Raw genomic sequence first — 19,610 nt, forward strand, 5'->3', positions numbered from 1 at the left:
ATTAGATGTTTTTTTATCGGAAACCTACTCGTTTACTTGCTACTGTTTCTTATCACATTGGTTCGAAGTACACAGACCAACGTTTTTCCAACTATATAGCAACAGTCATTATAGTCGGGTATCAACTTATACGTTAAAGCCGTTTCCGTGTGGCCTAGATAATGGAAATTTGACATCACCGCTTGTTCACTAACGCTGTGTCCCGTCTATACCGCAGCTGGACATGTGGCCAAACACGAGTGAACTAAGAACAGCTCTCTCGCATCATGCGGCTGGGAACTTCTACCCCTGTATTTCATGCATACCAGTATAGTGATAAGTAGCGCACCTCTAATTGTTGCTAATAATTGTATTGCAGTTGTGTTTGTCCGCCTTTCCTTGGCGTCTTTTATCTATCCGTTACACACACTTGCGTTTTTCTCAGCTATGAGCCTCGGCATTTGACTGCGCTCTTGCTTTGGCAGTGGCCAGATTTCCGTGATGTAGAATTTCCTATTTTGCCCCATGAAAAAATCATGTTGCTGTTGGCTTTTAAGTTGATGGTACATTCACGTGATCGCTTGTAGTTGGCGAAAGTATTGTTAAAAATAACAAAACGGTGGTAAATATTTTAAATAAAGACTGTCTGTTCTAACTTGCTTTTACAACGCTGCATTTGTATGCTAACAATCGTATAAATTTACAATTTTATTTATACCCAGCTTGCCACATATTTTAAAAGTTTATTTTAACATGACATGAAAGCAAAACGCCAGACATGAACTTTGGATATAAATTATTACGAACACCGCCCACATGAGCAAAAGAATTCAAAACAGACACAACATTGACAAGCCTATGCCTCAATATCGTGAATCATATATTTGAGTGTATTAATTTCTTTTTGACTGTTTCAAAAATATATGTTACTTAAAAAATAGCGTACGCAGCAGTCTGGGGAATTATTTTAGCTTTTTCCGGAGGAAAGACTGCAATCTTTTTTGTTCTTGTGTTGAAACCATTGCACATCAGTTGACATCGTACATTGGTGATGTTATCCCCAATCAACATTTGCATGCCATTGGGGTCTTCTTGTTTATAGTCAGAGATCGCTTGATAAACTCCAATCTGTCCTGGATAGAACCAGTTGGTGTCTACAGATGTGGCAGTCGCGGGGTTTGGGTCGAAGTTCGCTAGGAGCATTTCATGAATAAGCCGACCGATCTGGAAAGCATATTGAAATATGTCAACAACTGTGTCGAATGGTTTCAAATAAAGGATCCCAAAAGGTAAATCACAACGCATTAGTGCGACGTTTATTTCAATGTCGGTGGGGCGTCACAAGCTTATAGTTGGAGAATAAACAGCAGTTACATTTGCGCTATTGCAGTGACACGAACGATTTATCATATTACGTAAGGGAATTCGTCCTTTAAAATAGGTAAACTCCCTTAATTTTATAAAAAACTGGACGTTTTCCTAGTTCGCCGCCACATCATTTTTTCAGGGTTGGTTGGGTTGCATCACAGTTTGGGAAATTTGGGAACCAGTGGTTTAAAACATGGCGGAATACAAATTGGTAGCGAATGTCGACGGTCTATACACGCAACTCCAAAACCTATGTCAAGCACTTATCTTTTAATGTTCATAATAATTCAATGTGACAAACTTAAATAAACCGTTCGTTTGTTCCAAGTGGATTGAAACCGAAGCGAATTCAATACACCTCCTACAACCCTTCGCGTTCGTCTGTTCCTAGTGGATTGAATCCGAAGCGAATTCAATACACCTCCTGCGAACGGATTGAGCGCTCCGTCGCTCCTCTTGCGCAAAAAACGTGGGAGCAATTGTTCGAAGCGCATTCGAATTCGCTTCAATTGTTCATGTAAACGGGTTTAGTTTACTCACGTTGGAGCTGAAAGTGCAAACCACGTGATCACATTCACCCAACAACGCCAAGTCTTGAACAATTCCCCAGAAACCAGCTTCTGTTTCCCTCTGAGCTTTGGCGGTTTCTGTGTTATGGGTCAAAGTAACGAAGATGTAGGATGGATATCTGGTACGAATGGACATAAACTTGTTACGTTGGTCAGGAACTTATCGTTACTTATTTGTAGATTCTTTTTGAGGTCGAAACAGCGACCATAAAGACAGCTCAGTTGATGTTTAATCTGACAAGTATATTTCGTCGATCAAGGTACAGCTAACGCTATTATACCCTTTAACCACACTTGGTCGTCCGACTAGAAAGTTGACACATCATTTAAGTTGTTAAAACAAGAACTAAATGAAAGTTGTACGTACTTTTTACGAGCCTCCTTATGTACGCTGACGTCATCTGTTGCCAAAAATACGCGGCGCGAGACGTTTCCGTGTTGATGCTTGTGAAACCATTTCTCCACCTGATCCATGTAGACTTCAATCGACTGAAACTTAGCTTCCCTCTGCAGCTTGTCTGTTCTTCGTATGTGAACTCTTGGAAACGAAACTATCATTCTGGTATGTAGTAATACGTACACAAGTGGAAGACGATATCGCAGTTGCCCTCAAAGCACTTCCAGGAAATAAATGTTGGTTAGCAACATCTTGTTGGATGCATGGTGTGCTTTCCAACAGTTTCATCCCAACAAATCTACTTATCTAGCATATGGATAGAAGTAAAGCTGGATTAGCTATCATCTTATCGGTCACTGCTGTTCCATATTTTTGTATCATCATGTTTCTTACGCCTCTAGTGGTTGCGTGTGATTTCCGCGACGACTTTTAGGCGTTAGTAAATGTGAGTGTGTATGCGTGGCAGTAGCGCGAATGACGTGTTGTGGGGATGAAACGGATTACTTCCTATCTTTTTGCGCTTTTCAATGAAGGCATGTTTACCCTGCTTGTTTGAAGCAGGTCATGCGAACCTCTAGGAAGTGTTACAACTGCAACCTCACCATAACTTTCTCGACCGATATCAGCAAAAACATGTGAGATTAAGCAATTGTGTAATACATCCTAACCCATTTCACCCAATTGTAGCGCATGTATGCAAACCCATCTGATATTGGTAGAGTTGCAATCAACAGCATCATTTGATTTAAGTGGAAGAACATGACATCTACAATGCCTGAAATATATACTGGTACACTCACCCTACAATGGGATGAACGAACCCAATCTTCTGCTTGAGTTCTTCGATTTGTTTTGTGAGAGAAGTTTGTGCTCTGGTGATGTACGTCATCAGCTGACCAACCCACCAAACTTGTGGTTCTTCACATATTGGTTCCAGTTTGTCCTTCAGAGATTCCGGGAAGGTGTTTGGAGCGAACGCCGTGAAGGGTTGAAATAGGTCGTTTATAAAAAACTTGACCACTCGTTTCCTGCCGCTCGTTTCCTTGACTCCGTCGCCTGAGAAAGTCCAGCAATACAATTTCAAAGCAGAAGGCTTGCTAATTAATTTAAGGAGAACCTTACTATCTGTTTGACAATGCCTTTATTTCGGCGATATGAAATACTGCACGTGTTATGTGCATTAAAAAAGCAACAAGTCGCCGTTTGAATTTGCTGACAGCAATCTGTGGCTTGTGGCTTTTAAGGAAGAGTGGGGAAACTTATACGACGCTGACCAAGAATACCAGAGTACAATAAGATACATTAAAAACAAAATCGAAAAATGTGGAATTATGTAGCAATTCTTGCTTTTCACACAGCAGCAACATAAGTCAGGCGTTTGAGAGCAAGCAGAAAACCTGGTTGGGTGATCTGGGTTCGAATCCCTGTGTAGTAAAAAAAACTCCAAAATTATTACCTTCGAAATTATCGGCCTCATTGAATTCCTCTTCAGACCAATGGGAGCACGTTTCGCTCAAGGGCAGATAAGCTTCGTTGATGGATTTAATCGTTGGGTGGCTTTTCAAATCAATGTTTAAAACCAGGGTCCTGTTAGTTCCTGCAGCCAGTAGAAAACACATACCGATGTAGTGGAGTTGGCATCCGAACCCGCACCAATCAACTTGTATCTTGCACAGAAGTCTCCGTGCCCTCGTGCAGTTACGTGGATTCTAATTATGGGATAAAGTTGATAAATCAACAACTTATCCAATTACGTGAGGCAAAATGCTATGGATTAATGTCAGCTTGTTTAATGAAAATTATAACACCTAACGTTTAGAAATGACACGCGGGCAGATTTTGACAATTTGTTTAATTGCCATCAAAAAACGTTAAACAGTGTAAATCAACCTGTAGCACGATCAGTTTCTGCTGCACAAATCTTCGCAAGGCACCGAGCGTTTTGGGTTTTGTCGTTTCCTTGTGTACGTTTGTGGGACTTCGTAATACTAAGAAATAATTATGCAGAAACAATAAATTGATAGCAAACGAAAAATAAATCTGTATATTTAAATCAATAGGAACCAATTTATATCAATTTATAAAAATCAATTTATACCAGTCTTGGAATATAGTTTGTCCCTATATGTTACATACCTTGCGGGGAACGTATAGGTATTTTTAACAATAAATTGTATTGACATGACCAAAATGTTGCCATTGCAACACAAATGGTAACGCTAGGTTGATGACGACAAGTTCCAAATGAAAGGATAGGTTTCCATTACTTACAAGATGTTTCTGAGGGACCAGAACCCCGATTCCACAAAGTGATGCTGGGGTGGCAACTGGAAGCACTCCACCTGATAATAAAGTTGAGTTACCGCGCATAAAGCGACTGGTACTATATTGACCAGGGGTTTCTGAACCTAAGATGTGTGAACTTATTAGCGATTTTACTGTGGTTGAAGCTATCTTGTCAAAAATGACAACAAAAATGCATTGATTGTGAAGGAAGCCAAAGGTTTTATCAAACGTTTTTATTGTGACTGAAAATGATTATGAAACACTGATCTAGTCGAAAAAACATAAAAATCAAAACAACATGTTTCGTCAATCCTTTCTCTGTTCTCTAAGAATGAGGTGTACAACCAGAAACAAGAAAACCAAGCTGCACGTTAAGTTTAAACTCACGACCCTGGGCTAGCCAGGCCTAACGCCCTACCAACTGAACTACAGTAGCTCGGCGGTTATTGGGCCGGGTAAATTGTGACCAATATGCCTGGCATCAACAGGAATTTCATCTTACTTGTAATTGCAAATGATGTAGAGAAGTACCCCAGCCAAACATACAACACAAAATATCGTAGAAATTTTCCTGGATCTCATGTTGGTTTCCTTTTCTTTTGAAACCATTTCTCCACCTGATCCATGTAGATTTCAATCGACTGAAACTTAGCTTCCCTCTGCAGCTTGTCTGTTCTTCGTATGTAAACTCCTGGAAACGAAACTATCATTCTGGTATGTAGTAATACGTACACAAGTGGAAGACGATATCGCAGTTGCCCTCAAAGCACTTCCAGGAAATAAATGTTGGTTAGCAACATCTTGTTGGATGCATGGTGTGCTTTCCAACAGTTTCATCCCAACAAGTCTACTTATCTAGCATATGGATAGAAGTAAAGCTGGATTAGCTATCATCTTATAGGTCACTGCTGTTCCATATTTTTGTATCATCATGTTTCTTGCGCCTCTAGTAGTTGTGTGTAATTTCCGCGATGACTTTTAGGCGTTAGTAAATGTGAGTGTGTATGCGTGGCAGTAACGCGAATGACGTTAATACACACTTGTTTGATTTCAAAATGGGAAGTTGTATTCTGTAATGGTGTGCAATGTCACATAATTTAAGAATGTATTTTTATTATTTGCAACTATCCAAATGAAAATAAAGAAAAGCGCTAAAGCAGTTTGTAATGTTGTACAGCGTACTCCGCATTTGGACAATATTAGCCTTTGCAGACATTGAAAACAATGCATTAATTACGGGTCAAGAGACAAAAATTTGATTCTGTTTGCAGAAATGAACATGTGAATACGTGGTATAAAGTGTGGATCTTTCCTACCAGGATATTCAATTGTACGATCATTACAACCAGACGTTTTGGCGACGGGTTGAAATGTTCGGTCGTGAAAAAATGGCGACGGAAGTTAGAATTCTTCGAAGTCACAGAGAAACTCACAAACAGAAAAAGCACGAGACATACGTCTTCGAGGAGTTTTCTTCCTGTGATGACGGAAATGGAAGGATACATGACTGAAAATTCAGGCGGATGCTATATCCCCTAGCTCAAGACTTAGTTCTCAAGGCCAACCTACTTTCCGAACCACTCTTGCACGAAAACTGTTTTCTGTAGATTCTATGCAACCACAATTTCTTCTTTAAAGTGTCACTGTGAAGCTGCAGTGGAAACTTTTTGTGAGGCAAAATGATTAATTCTTTGAAGCGCGTAAAGGTTTTTGACTTAAACCAACGTCTCACACATCAAAAAACTTTCAAAAGTTTTAATTAAAAAAAAATTAACCGCAAAGTGTTCACTTCGAAAAACACAAACTTACAAATACTTATTGTAGAACTTTGCGAGTTGATGCATCCTTTGCTGCGCTTATATGCTGTGATGCATTTACAAACACGCTTAACAAGGTTGACACAGATCAAAGTTTAGTAATCCTATTGCAACCCATATGTAGGGTGAAGAGCTTAAAGCTGGGTCTTAACAATATTTACCAATTAGTAAGAATTTTTTTTTTACTCAAATAACAATAAAAGTTACCACAAAACGAGGAAAATGCATGGTCCATGGTCTCCACCGGATATATTTCATTAAATTCAGAATTTAATTGCAGTAATCACTATTCAGTTTTCCTTCAGAGAATTGAAAGAAAACGATTAGATGTTTTTTTATCGGAAACCTACTCGTTTACTTGCTACTGTTTCTTATCACATTGGTTCGAAGTACACAGACCAACGTTTTTCCAACTATATAGCAACAGTCATTATAGTCGGGTATCAACTTATACGTTAAAGCCGTTTCCGTGTGGCCTAGATAATGGAAATTTGACATCACCGTTTGTTCACTAACGCTGTGTCCCGTCTATACCGCAGCTGGACATGTGGCCAAACACGAGTGAACTAAGAACAGCTCTCTCGCATCATGGGCACTTCTACCCCTGCATCTCATGAATACCAGTATAGTGAGAAGTAGCGCACCTCTAGTATTTGCTGATAATTGCAGTTGCGTTTTTCCGCCTTTCCTTGACGTCTTTTATCTATCCGTTACACACACTTGCGTTTTTCTCAGCTATGAGCCTCGGCATTTGACTGCGCTCTTGCTTTGGCGGTGGCCAGATTTGCGTGATGTAGAATTTCCTATTTTGCCCCATTGAAAAATCATGTTGCTGTTGGCTTTTAAAGTCTATGGTACATTCACGTGATCGCTTGTAGTTGGCGAAAGTATTGTTAAAAATAACAAAACGGTGGTAAATATTTTATATATTGACTGTCTATTCTAACTTGCTTTAAAAACGCTGCATTTGTGTGCTAACAATCGTATAAAATTACAATTTTATTTATACCCAGCTTGCCACATATTTTAAAAGTTTATTTTAACATGACATGAAAGCAAAACGCCAGACATGAACTTTGGATATAAATTATTACGAACACCGCCCACATGAGAAAGAGACTTCAAAACAGACACAACATTGACAAGCCTATGCCACAATATCGTGAATCATATATTTGAGCGCATGAATTTCTTTTTGACTATTTCAAAAATATATGTTACTTTTCAAAAAATAGCGTACGCAGCTGTCTGGGGAATTATTTTAGCTTTTTCCGGAGGAAAGACTGCAGTCTTTTTTGTTCTTGTGTTGAAACCACTGCACATCAGTTGACATCTTACATTGGTGATGTTATCCCCGATCATCATTTGCATGCCATTGGGGTCTTCTTGTTTATAGTCAGAGATCGCTTGATAAACTCCAATCTGTCCTGGATAGAACCAGTTGGTGTCTACAGATGTGGCAGTCGCGGGGTTTGGGTCGAAGTTCGCTAGGAGCGTTTCATGAATAAGCCGACCGATCTGGAAAGCATATTGAAATATGTCAACAACTGTGTCGAATGGTTTCAAATAAAGGATCCCAAAAGGTAAATCACAACGCATTAGTGCGACGTTTATTTCAATGTCGGTGGGGCGTCACAAGCTTATAGTTGGAGAATAAACTGTTTCATTTGCGCTATTGCAGTGACACGAACGATTTATCAGATTACGTAAGGGAATTCGTCCTTTAAAATAGGTAAACTCCCATAATTTTATAAAAAACTGGACGTTTTCCTAGTTCGTCGCCACATCATTTTTTCAGGGTTGGTTGCATCACAGTTTGGGAAATTTGGGAACCAGCGGTTTAAAACATAGCGGAATACAAATTGGTAGCGAATGTCGACGGTCTATACACGCAACTCCAAAACCTATCTCAAGCACTTATCTTTTAATGTTCATAATAATTCAATGTGACAAACTTAACTAAACCGTTCGTTTGTTCCAAGTGAATTGAAACCGAAGCGAATTCAATACACCTTCTGCGAACGGATTGAGCGCTCCGTCGCTCCTCTTGCGCAAAAAACGTGGGAGCAATTGTTCGAAGCGCATTCGAATTCGCTTCAATTGTTCATGTAAACGGTTTTAGTTTACTCACGTTGGAGCTGAAAGTGCAAACCACGTGATCACATTCACCCAACAACGCCAAGTCTTGAACAAGAACCACCAGCTTTTGTTTCCCTCTGAGCTTTGGCGGTTTCTGTGTTATGGGTCAAAGTAACGAAGGTGTAGGATGGATATCTGGTACGAATGGACATAAACTTGTTACGTTGGTCAGGAACTTATCGTTACTTATTTGTAGATTCTTTTTGAGGTCGAAATAGCGACCATAAAGACAGCTCAGTTGATGTTTAATCTGACAAGTATATTTCGTCGATCAAGGTACAGCTAACGCTATTATACCCTTTAACCACACTTGGTCGTCCGACTAGAAAGTTGACACATCAATTAAGTTGTTAAAACAAGAACTAAATGAAAGTTGTACGTACTTTTTACGAGCCTCCTTATGTACGCTGATGTCATCTGTTGCCAAAAATACGCGGCGTGAAACGTTTCCGTGTTGATGCTTGTGAAACCATTTCTCCACCTGATCCATGTAGACTTCAATCGACTGAAACTTAGCTTCCCTCTGCAGCTTGTCTGTTCTTCGTATGTGGACTCTTGGAAACGAAACTATCATTCTGGTATGTAGTAATACGTACACAAGTGGAAGACGATATCGCAGTTGCCCTTAAAGCACTTCCAGGAAATAAATGTTGGTTAGCAACAACTTGTTGGATGCATGGTGTGCTTTCCAACAGTTTCATCCCAACAAGTCTACTTATCTAGCATATGGATAGAAGTAAAGCTGGATTAGCTATCATCTTATAGGTCACTGCTGTTCCATATTTTTGTATCGTCATGTTGCTGACGCCTCTAGTGGTTGCGTGAAATTTCCGCGAGGACTTCTAGGCGTTAGTAAATGTGAGTGTGTATGCGTGGCAGTAACGCGAATGACGTGTTGTGGGGATGAAACGGATTACTTTCTATCTTTTTGCGGTTTTTCAATGAAGGCATGTTTTCCCTACTTGTTTGAAGCAGGTCATGCGAACCTCTAGGAAGTGTTACAACTGCAACCTCACCATAGCTTTCTGGACCGATACCAGCCAATCGCAAAAACACGTGAGAGGAAGCAATTGTGTATTACATCCTAACCCATTTCACCCAATTGTAGGGCATGTATGCAAACCCATCTGATATTGGTAGAGTTGCAAATCAACGTGACATCTACAATGCCTTAAATATATACTGGTACACTCACCCTACAATGGGGTGAACGAACCCAATCTTCTGCTTGAGTTCTTCAATTTGTTTTATGAGGGAAGGTTGTGCTCTGGTGATGTACGTCATCAGCTGACCAACCCACCAAACTTGTGGTTCTTCACATATTGGTTCCAGTTTGTCCCTCAGAGATTCCGGGAAGGTATTTGGAGCGAACGCCGTGAAGGGTTGAAATATGTCGTTTATGAAAAACTTGACCACTCGTTTGCTGCCGCTCGTTTCCTTGTCTCCGTCGCCTGAGAAAGTCCAACAATACAATTTCAAAGCAGAAGGCTTGCTAATTAATTTAAGGAGAACCTTACCATCTGTTTGACATTGCCTTTATTTCGGCGATATGAAATACTGCACGTGTTATGTGCATTAAAAAAGCAACAAGTCGCGGTTTGAATTTGCTGACAGCAATCTGTGGCTTGTGGCTTTTAAGGAAGAGTGGGGGAAAGTTATACGACACTGACCAAGAATGACAGAGTACAATAAGATGCATTAAAAGCAAAATCGAAAAATGTGGAATTATGTAGCAATTCTTGGTTTTCAAACAGCAGCAACATAAGTCAGGCGTTTGAGAGCAAGCAGAAAACCTGGTTGGGTGATCTGGGTTCGAATTCCGGTGTAGTAAAAAAACTCCAAAATTATTACCTTCGAAAATATCGGCCTTATTAAATTCCTCTTCAGACCAATGGGAGCACGTTTCGCTCAATGGCAGATAAGCTTCGTTGATGGATTTAATCGTTGGGTGGCTTTTCAAATCAATGTTTAAAACCAGGGTCCTGTTAGTTCCTGTAGCCAGTAGAAAACACATACCGATGTAGTGGAGTTGGCATCCAAACCCGCACCAATCAACTTTTATCTTGCACAGAAGCTTCCGTGCCCTCGTGCAGTTACGTGGATTCTTAATTAAGGGATAAAGTTGATAAATCAACAACTTATCCAATTACGCGAGGCAAAATGCTATGGATTAATATCGGCTAGTTTAATAAAAATTATAACACCTAACGCGATTCGGGCGCGATTGGCTTAGAAATGACACGAGGGCAGATTTTGACAATTTTTTTGATTGCCATCAAAAAACGTTAAACAGTGTAAATCAACCTGTAGCACGATCAGTTTCTGCTGCACAAATCTTCGCAAGGCACCGAGCGTTTTGGGTTTTGTCGTTTCCTTGTGTACGTTTGTGGGACTTCGTAATACTAAGAAATAATTATGCAGAAACAAGAAATTGATAGCAAACGAAAAATAAATCTGTATATTTAAATCAATAGGAACAGCAGGCATTTATACCAGTCTTGGAATATAGTTTGTCCCTATATGTTACATACCTTGCGGGGAACGTATAGGTATTTTTAACAATAAATTGTATTGACATGACCAAAATGTTGCCATTGCAACACAAATGGTAACGCTAGGTTGATGACGACAAGTTCCAAATGAAAGGATAGGTTTCCATTACTTACAAGATGTTTCTGAGGGACCAGAACCCCGATTCCACAAAGTGATGCTGGGGTGGCAACTGGAAGCACTCCACCTGATAATAAAGTTGAGTTACCGCGCATAAAGCGACTGGTACTATATTGACCAGGGGTTTCTGAACCTAAGATGTGTGAACTTATTAGCGATTTTACTGTGGTTGAAGCTATCTTGTCAAAAATGACAACAAAAATGCATTGATTGTGAAGGAAGCCAAAAGTTTTATCAAACGTTTTTATTGTGACTGAAAATGATTATGAAACACTGATCTAGTCGAAAAAACATAAAAATCAAAACAACATGTTTCGTCAATCCTTTCTCTGTTCTCTAAGAATGAGGTGTACAACCAGAAACAAGAAAACCAAGCTGCACGTTAAGTTTAAACTCACGACCCTGGACTAGCCAGGCCTAACGCTCTACCAACTGAACTACAGTAGCTCGGCGGTTATTGGGCCGGGTAAATTGTGACCAATATGCCTGGCATCAACAGGAATTTCATCTTACTTGTAATTGCAAATGATGTAGAGAAGTACCCCAGCCAAACATACAACACAAAATATCGTAGAAATTTTCCTGGATCTCATGTTGGTTTCCTTTTCTTTTGAAACCATTTCTCCACCTGATCCATGTAGATTTCAATCGACTGAAACTTAGCTTCCCTCTGCAGCTTGTCTGTTCTTCGTATGTAAACTCCTGGAAACGAAACTATCATTCTGGTATGTAGTAATACGTACACAAGTGGAAGACGATATCGCAGTTGCCCTCAAAGCACTTCCAGGAAATAAATGTTGGTTAGCAACATCTTGTTGGATGCATGGTGTGCTTTCCAACAGTTTCATCCCAACAAGTCTACTTATCTAGCATATGGATAGAAGTAAAGCTGGATTAGCTATCATCTTATAGGTCACTGCTGTTCCATATTTTTGTATCATCATGTTTCTTGCGCCTCTAGTAGTTGTGTGTAATTTCCGCGATGACTTTTAGGCGTTAGTAAATGTGAGTGTGTATGCGTGGCAGTAACGCGAATGACGTTAATACACACTTGTTTGATTTCAAAATGGGAAGTTGTATTCTGTAATGGTGTGCAATGTCACATAATTTAAGAATGTATTTTTATTATTTGCAACTATCCAAATGAAAATAAAGAAAAGCGCTAAAGCAGTTTGTAATGTTGTACAGCGTACTCCGCATTTGGACAATATTAGCCTTTGCAGACATTGAAAACAATGCATTAATTACGGGTCAAGAGACAAAAATTTGATTCTGTTTGCAGAAATGAACATGTGAATACGTGGTTTAAAGTGTGGCTCTTTCCTACCAGGATATTCAATTGTACGATCATTACAACCAGACGTTTTGGCGACGGGTTGAAATGTTCGGTCGTGAAAAAATGGCGACGGAAGTTAGAATTCTTCACAGAGAAAACTCACAAACAGAAAAAGTCACAGAGAAACTCACAAACAGAAAAAGCACGAGACATGCGTCTTCGAGGAGTTTTTTTCCTGTGATGACGTAATGACGGAAATGGAAGGATACATGACTGAAAATTCAGGCGGATGCTATATCCCAAAGCTGAAGATTTAGTTCTCAAGCCCAACCTAATTTCCGAACCACTCTTGCACGAAAAGTGTTTTCTGTAGATTCTGTGCAGCTACAATTTCTTCATTAAGGTGTCACTGTGAAGCTGCAGTGAAACTTTTTGTTGGGACAATTGATTAATTCTTTGAAGCGCGTCAAGATTTTTGACTTAAACCAACGTATTACATATCAAAAAACTGTCAAAAGTTTTAAATAAAAAAAAAATCAACCGTAAAGTTTTCACTTCGAAAAACCCAAACTAACAAATATTTATTGTAGAACTTTGCTGCGCTTATATGCTGTGATGCACTTACAAACACGCCTAACAAGTTTGACACATATCAAAGTCTAGTAATCCTATTGCAACCTATATATAGGGTGAAGAGCTCAAAGCTGGGTCGTAACAATATTTACCAATTAGTAAGAATTTTTTTTGTACTCAAATAATAATAAAAGTTATCACAAAATGGTCCATGGTCTACACCGGATATATTTCATTAAATTCAGAATTTAATTGCAGTAATCACTATTCAGTTTTCCTTTAGAGAATTGAAAGAAAACGATTAGATGTTTTTTTATCGGAAACCTACTCGTTTACTTGCTACTGTTTCTTATCACATTGGTTCGAAGTACACAGACCAACGTTTTTCCAACTATAGCAACAGTCATTATAGTCGGGTATCAACTTATACGTTAAAGCCGTTTCCGTGTGGCCTAGATAATGGAAATTTGACATCACCGCTTGTTCACTAACGCTGTGTCCCGTCTTTACCGCAGCTGGACATGTGGCCAAACACGAGTGAACTAAGAACAGCTCTCTCGCATCATGCGGCTGGGAACTTCTACCCCTGCATCTCATGAATACCAGTATAGTGAGAAGTAGCGCACCTCTAGTATTTGCTGATAATTGCATTGCAGTTGCCTTTTTCCGCCTTTCCTTGGCGTCTTTTATCTATCCGTTACACACACTTGCGTTTTTCTCAGCTATGAGCCTCGGCATTTGACTGCGCTCTTGCTTTGGCAGTGGCCAGATTTCCGTGATGTAGAATTTCCTATTTTGCCCCATGGAAAAATCATGTTGCTGTAGGCTTTTAAAGTCTATGGTACATTCACGTGATCGCTTGTAGTTGGCGAAAGTATTGTTAAAAATTACAAAACGGTGGTAAATATTTTATATATTGACTGGTCTATTCTAACTTGCTTTAAAAACGCTGCATTTGTGTGCTAACAATCGTATAAATTTACAATTTTATTTATACCCAGCTTGCCACATATTTTAAAAGTTTATTTTAACATGACATGAAAGCAAAACGCCAGACATGAACTTTGGAAATAAATTATTACGAACACCACCCACATGAGAAAGAGACTTCAAAACAGACACAACATTGACAAGCCTATGCCTTAATATCATGAATAATAAATTTTAGTGTATTAATTTCTTTTTGACTATTTTAACAATATATGTTACTTAAAAAATAGCGTACGCAGCAGTCTGGGGAATTATTTTAGCTTTTTCCGGAGGAAAGACTGCAGTCTTTTTTGTTCTTGTGTTGAAACCACTGCACATCAGTTGACATCGTACATTGGTGATGTTATCCCCGATCAACATTTGCATGCCATTGGGATCTTCTTGTTTATGATCGGAGATCGCTTGATAAACTCCAATCTGTCCTGGATAAAACCAGTTGGTGTCTACAGATGTGGCAGTCGCGTGGTTTGGGTCGAAGTTCGCTAGGAGCGTTTCATGAATAAGCCGACCGATCTGGAAAGCATATTGAAATATGTCAACAACTGTGTCGAATGGTTTCAAATAAAGGATCCCAAAAGGTAAATCACAACGCATTAGTGCGACGTTTATTTCAATGTCGGTGGGGCGTCGCAAGCTTATAGTTGGAGAATAAACTGTTACATTTCCGCTATTGCAGTGACACCAACGATTTATCAGATTACGTGAGGGAATTCGTCCTTTAAAATAGGTAAACTCCCTTAATTTTATAAAAAACTGGACGTTTTCCTAGTTCGTCGTCACATCATTTTTTCAGGGTTGGTTGCATCACAGTTTGGGAAATTTGGGAACCAGCGGTTCAAAAACATAGCGGAATACAAATTGGTAGCGAATGTCGACGGTCTATACACGCAACTCCAAAACCTATGTCAAGCACTTATCTTTTAATGTTCATAATAATTCAATGTGACAAACTTAAATAAACCGTTCGTTTGTTCCAAGTGGATTGAAACCGAAGCGAATTCAATACACCTCCTGCGAACGGATTGAGCGCTCCGTCGCTCCTCTTGCGCAAAAAACGTGGGAGCAATTGTTCGAAGCGCATTCGAATTCGCTTCAATTGTTCATGTAAACGGGTTTAGTTTACTCACGTTGGAGCTGAAAGTGCAAACCACGTGATCACATTCACCCAACAACGCCAAGTCTTGAACAATTCCCCAGAAACCAGCTTCTGTTTCCCTCTGAGCTTTGGCGGTTTCTGTGTTATGGGTCAAAGTAACGAAGGTGTAGGATGGATATCTGGTACGAATGGACATAAACTTGTTACGTTGGTCAGGAACTTATCGTTACTTATTTGTAGATTCTTTTTGAGGTCGAAACAGCGACCATAAAGACAGCTCAGTTGATGTTTAATCTGACAAATAAATTTCGTCGATCAAGGTACAGCTAACGCCATTATACCCTTTATCCACACTTGGTCGTCTGACTAGAAAGCTGACACATCATTTAAGTTGTTAAAACAAGAACTAAATGAAAGTTGTACGTACTTTTTACGAGCCTCCTTATGTACGCTGACGTCATCTGTTGCCAAAAATACGCGGCGTGAGACGTTTCCGTGTTGATGCTTGTGAAACCATTTCTCCACCTGATCCATGTAGACTTCAATCGACTGAAACTTAGCTTCCCTCTGCAGCTTGTCTGTTCTTCGTATGTGGACTCTTGGAAACGAAACTATCATTCTGGTATGTAGTAATACGTACACAAGTGGAAGACGATATCGCAGTTGCCCTTAAAGCACTTCCAGGAAATAAATGTTGGTTAGCAACATCTTGTTGGATGCATGGTGTGCTTTCCAACAGTTTCATCCCAACAAGTCTACTTATCTAGCAAATGGATAGAAGTAAAGCTGGATTAGCTATCATCTTATCGGTCACTGCTGTTCCATATTTTTGTATCGTCATGTTGCTGACGCCTCTAGTGGTTGCGTGAAATTTCCGCGAGGACTTCTAGGCGTTAGTAAATGTGAGTGTGTATGCGTGGCAGTAACGCGAATGACGTGTTGTGGGGATGAAACGGATTACTTTCTATCTTTTTGCGGTTTTTCAATGAAGGCATGTTTTCCCTACTTGTTTGAAGCAGGTCATGTCAACCTCTAGGAAGTGTTACAACTGCAACCTCACCATAGCTTTCTGGACCGATACCAGCCAATCGCAAAAACACGTGAGAGGAAGCAATTGTGTATTACATCCTAACCCATTTCACCCAATTGTAGGGCATGTATGCAAACCCATCTGATATTGGTAGAGTTGCAAATCAACGTGACATCTACAATGCCTTAAATATATACTGGTACACTCACCCTACAATGGGGTGAACGAACCCAATCTTCTGCTTGAGTTCTTCAATTTGTTTTGTGAGGGAAGGTTGTGCTCTGGTGATGTACGTCATCAGCTGACCAACCCACCAAACTTGTGGTTCTTCACATATTGGTTCCAGTTTGTCCCTCAGAGATTCCGGGAAGGTATTTGGAGCGAACGCCGTGAAGGGTTGAAATATGTCGTTTATGAAAAACTTGACCACTCGTTTTCTGCCGCTCGTTTCCTTGACTCCGTCGCCTGACAAAGTCCAACAATACAATTTCAAAGCAGAAGGCTTGCTAATTAATTTAAGGAGAACCTTACTATCTGTTTGACATTGCTTTTATTTCGGCAATATGAAATACTGCACGTGCTATGTGCATTAAAAAAGCAACAAGTCGCGGTTTGAATTTGCTGACAGCAATCTGTGGCTTGTGGCTTTTAAGGAAGAGTGGGGAGACTTATACGACACTGACTATCAAGAATGGCAGAGTACAATAAGATACATTAAAAACAAAATCGAAAAATGTGGAATTATGTAGCAATTCTTGCTTTTCACACAGCAGCAACATAAGTCAGGCGTTTGAGAGCAAGCAGAAAACCTGGTTGGGTGATCTGGGTTCGAATTCCGGTGTAGTAAAAAAAACTCCAAAATTATTACCTTCGAAATTATCGGCCTTATTAAATTCCTCTTCAGACCAATGGGAGCACGTTTCGCTCAAGGGCAGATAAGCTTCGTTGATGGATTTAATCGTTGGGTGGCTTTTCAAATCAATGTTTAAAACCAGGGTCCTGTTAGTTCCTGCAGCCAGTAGAAAACACATACCGATGTAGTGGAGTTGGCATCCAAACCCGCACCAACCAACTTTTATCTTGCACAGAAGCTTCCGTGCCCTCGTGCAGTTACGTGGATTCTAATTATGGGATAAAGTTGATAAATCAACAACTTATCCAATTACGTGAGGAAAAATGCTATGGATTAATGTCAGCTAGTTTAATAAAAATTATAACACCTAACGCTTAGAAATGACACGCGGGCAGATTTTGACAATTTCTTTTTGATTGCCATCAAAAAACGTTAAACAGTGTAAATCAACCTGTAGCACGATCAGTTTCTGCTGCACAAATCTTCGCAAGGCACCGAGCGTTTTGGGTTTTGTCGTTTCCTTGTGTACGTTTGTGGGACTTCGTAATACTAAGAAATAAAATTATGCAGAAACAATAAATTGATAGCAAACGAAAAATAAATCTGTATATTTAAATCAATAGGAACAGCAGACATGCCAGTCTTGGAATATAGCTTGTCCCTATATGTTACATACCTTGCGGTGAACTATAGGTTCTTTTTATAATAAATTGCATTGACATGACAAAAATGTTACCATTGCAACACAAATGGTAACGCTGGGTTGGTGACGACAAGTTCCAAATGAAAGGATAGGTTTCCATTACTTACAAGATACTTCTGAGGGACCAGAACCCCGATTCCACAAAGTGATGCTGGGGTGGCAACTGAAAGCACTCCACCTGATAATAACATTGAGTTACCGCGCATAAAGCGACTGGTACTATATAGACCAGGGGTTTCTGAACCTAAAATGTGTGAACTCATTAGTGATTTTACTGTGGTTAAAGCTATCTTGTCAAAAATGACAACAAAAATGTATTGATTGTGAAGGAAGCCAAAGGTTTTATCAAACGTTTTTATTGTGACTGAAAATGATTATGAAACACTGATCTAGTCGAAAAAACATAAAAATCAAAACAACATGTTTCGTCAATCCATTTGTTCTCTAAGGATGAGGTGTACAACCAGAAACAAGAAAACCAAGCTGCACGTTAAGTTTGAACTCACGACCCTGGGCTAGCCAGGCCCAACGCTCTACCAACTGAACTACAGGAGCTCGGCGGTTATTGGACCGGGTAAACTGTGATCAATATGCCTGGCATCAACAGGAATTTCACTTACTTGTAATTGCAAATGATGAAGAGAAGTACTCCAGCCAAACATACAACACAAAATATCGTAGAAATTTTCCTGGATCTCATGTTGGTTTCCTTTTCTATTTCTAATATGACGTTTCTGCAAAATCAAAAAATTCGCATGTCATTTTGCTAAAACCATGCTTACATTCTTCGTGAAAAAATATCGGTTCGTATCATAGGCGTCGATTTTTTTAAAGTTTTGTAAAATATTAAGGGTGACTTTTTCAGCTTTTGAAACCACGCAAAAAACATTCCGTCAGTCGTATTGCCCTAAACCAGCGGTGCACAACCTGCGGCCGTACGGCCACATGCGGCCGCGGACGCACTTTTTTGCGGCCGTGCACATTTATATCAAAATATATGCATTGGCGGCCGCCGTGGCTTCTGAAACTTGTTTTTCTAGCGGTCGCAAGAGTTAAGCTTTTAATTCGGCCCATTTCCGCGTTATACACATTCGTTCGCTGTACCGAGTAGTAACTGGTGCAGCCACCGCAACCGAGACAAAGCGCAACAATACGGATGGTGACGTCATAAAACGCAAAAGGTTGTTAAAACAAGAGAAAATGGCGTTTAATCCCAAATGGGAAGTGGATTATTTTATGATGGAGACGTGAACCTAGCGTGCAAGAACAAGGCAGCCATTGAATAATTCGACATTTTATTACATTGTAATATACGCAATTTGGCCAATATAAATAATAAATAGTGCACATTTTTCAGGTATGGAATCATTTCCATTCCTTTCAAATAATGCTCACGTCAACTTGTCGTAATTATCAGGAGTATATCGTTGGAAAAGCTGTATATTCAGTGGCGGCCGTTAGCACACTGTGGTGTGTGTGTTGCGGCCGGCAATAGAAAAATGGTTGTGCACCCCTGCGGCCTAAACATAGGAAACGACGCAAATTCCGTTTCGTGTCAGTTTCTTTTTACACCGAACCATGTTGTTATAGCACTAAATTTTAAACACTTTAATTACGAACCCCCTTACTGAAAGCGGTACATTTTTGTTTCACTCGGTCTATTACAAATTTAGTAATTATGAAGTAACAAACAAATCTATTACGCAACAATGCCGATTCTTACCATTATGCTACAACAATTGCTGTGCTGCGTAACAATCACGAGACACTTGATAATACAGGTCTTTTGAAACTGAGTTAACGCATAGTATGTGGTTTTAAAGATTCCTGAACGAAAGTTGTTTTCTTTTTGCATAGGCCTGTG

The 19,610-nt window shown here is 39.7% G+C and overlaps 2 protein-coding genes and 1 pseudogene across 3 annotated transcripts; all 3 read right to left on the reverse strand.

Moving 5' to 3' along the window:
- Positions 1-909: 909 nt before the first annotated feature.
- On the reverse strand, positions 910-5,266 carry LOC145895850 (alpha-(1,6)-fucosyltransferase-like). The gene is made up of 8 exons (XM_082984631.1): positions 5,102-5,266; positions 4,585-4,655; positions 4,204-4,301; positions 3,770-4,022; positions 3,114-3,369; positions 2,284-2,454; positions 1,888-2,035; positions 910-1,203 (listed from the first exon to the last, which is right to left on the reverse strand). Exons 1-8 carry the CDS (start codon positions 5,206-5,208, stop codon positions 910-912), a joined length of 1,398 nt encoding a protein of 465 aa, XP_082840757.1. The 5' UTR covers positions 5,209-5,266.
- A 2,257-nt stretch (positions 5,267-7,523) lies between these two features.
- Positions 7,524-11,903, reverse strand: LOC145893875 (alpha-(1,6)-fucosyltransferase-like; annotated as a pseudogene). Its single transcript, XR_014401523.1, has 8 exons — positions 11,739-11,903; positions 11,222-11,292; positions 10,860-10,957; positions 10,407-10,659; positions 9,751-10,006; positions 8,939-9,109; positions 8,548-8,690; positions 7,524-7,934 (listed from the first exon to the last, which is right to left on the reverse strand). The product of XR_014401523.1 is annotated as an alpha-(1,6)-fucosyltransferase-like (transcript).
- Positions 11,904-14,244: 2,341 nt separating this feature from the next.
- LOC145895851 (alpha-(1,6)-fucosyltransferase-like) lies at positions 14,245-17,937 on the reverse strand. The gene is made up of 7 exons (XM_082984632.1): positions 17,850-17,937; positions 17,495-17,592; positions 17,059-17,311; positions 16,400-16,655; positions 15,588-15,758; positions 15,192-15,339; positions 14,245-14,577 (listed from the first exon to the last, which is right to left on the reverse strand). Exons 1-7 carry the CDS (start codon positions 17,935-17,937, stop codon positions 14,284-14,286), a joined length of 1,308 nt encoding a protein of 435 aa, XP_082840758.1. The 3' UTR covers positions 14,245-14,283.
- Positions 17,938-19,610: the final 1,673 nt, after the last annotated feature.

Source organism: Ascidia mentula, chromosome 3 (genome assembly GCF_947561715.1).
Source record: "Ascidia mentula chromosome 3, kaAscMent1.1, whole genome shotgun sequence".
Taxonomy (NCBI): Eukaryota; Metazoa; Chordata; class Ascidiacea; order Phlebobranchia; family Ascidiidae; genus Ascidia; species Ascidia mentula.

Coding starts and splice junctions, on each gene's coding strand:
- LOC145895850 (XM_082984631.1), bottom strand. CDS start 5,208: ATGGTTTCAAAAGAAAAGGAAACCAACATGAGATCCAGGAAAATTTCT. Junction 4,302..4,584: donor TGGTCCCTCAGAAACATCTT/GTAAGTAATGGA, acceptor ATTATTTCTTAG/TATTACGAAGTCCCACAAAC. Junction 2,036..2,283: donor CATAAGGAGGCTCGTAAAAA/GTACGTACAACT, acceptor CATTCGTACCAG/ATATCCATCCTACATCTTCG.
- LOC145895851 (XM_082984632.1), bottom strand. CDS start 17,937: ATGTTATTATCAGGTGGAGTGCTTTCAGTTGCCACCCCAGCATCACTT. Junction 17,593..17,849: donor CCCTCAGAAGTATCTTGTAA/GTAATGGAAACC, acceptor TTTATTTCTTAG/TATTACGAAGTCCCACAAAC. Junction 17,312..17,494: donor AGAAACTGATCGTGCTACAG/GTTGATTTACAC, acceptor TCCCATAATTAG/AATCCACGTAACTGCACGAG.